Here is a 794-nt window from a genome sequence, read left to right on the forward strand (position 1 = left end):
AGCGATTATATATTGCTTTCAATATAAACTCTTGAGGAACCAACTGAACAAGAAGTGCAAACACCAGACACTGCGAACTTTCTCTGAACATTTTTGCTTTATTATGATGCATTTGCATTTTCTGCAGAATGTACAGTACTTTAGATGTGCACCCAAGAAATTACAAACATTTTTGAAGTGCCAGTAATCTAGTGACACGCCAGTTTAGGTTAAAGGGGTGAAACAAAATGCCATAAACAATCCTCAGGTTTTAAACATAATCAGTTGTAATCAGATTGTGCGCACTAATAAAGGGTGGTTCACAAATGAGCACATGAACACTGATCACTGTAGACTATTTTTGAAACAGGACGTGATAGTTGAACATCTACAGTATATGATTTTTGAGAGCAGAATAAAAATAGTTTATTTATAAAGCCCTTTAAAGAAACCACAACTGTAACAAAGTGTTGTACATATAAAATCAAGAATGTTTAAATGCATAAAAATAAAACAGTTGTTAAAACATTAAGATCAATAAAAAACAGTGCAGAGCAAATTTCAGTCTGTGTTAAAAGCCAGTGAGTAAAAATGTGTTTTTAAGAGTTTTGAAAGTGGTCAGTGAAGGGCTTGTCTGATGGGAAGAGGGAAATTGTTCCATAATCTTGGAGTAGCTACAGAGAAAGCTCTGTCCCCTCTGAGCTTCCGTTTGGACCTTGGCACCTCCAGGAGCAGCTGATCAGCTGATCTGAGGCACCGAGCAGGAGAGTATGGGTGAAGCAGCTCAGAAAGGTTGGATGGGGCAAGAACATTTA

General features: G+C 37.3%; 1 protein-coding gene across 1 annotated transcript in view; it reads left to right on the forward strand.

Annotated features, from left to right (window-relative positions):
• The window catches only part of ca10a (carbonic anhydrase Xa), a 937,335-nt gene extending 936,744 nt beyond the window's left edge, over positions 1-591 (forward strand). Inside the window, exon 9 of the mRNA XM_037691574.1 lies at positions 584-591. Within this exon, the coding sequence (XP_037547502.1) occupies positions 584-591 (8 nt within the window). The remainder of the gene's footprint in view (positions 1-583) is intronic.
• Positions 592-794: the final 203 nt, after the last annotated feature.

Source organism: Nematolebias whitei, chromosome 17, assembly GCF_014905685.2.
Source record: "Nematolebias whitei isolate Nwh7 chromosome 17, NemWhi1, whole genome shotgun sequence".
Classification (NCBI taxonomy): domain Eukaryota; kingdom Metazoa; phylum Chordata; class Actinopteri; order Cyprinodontiformes; family Rivulidae; genus Nematolebias; species Nematolebias whitei.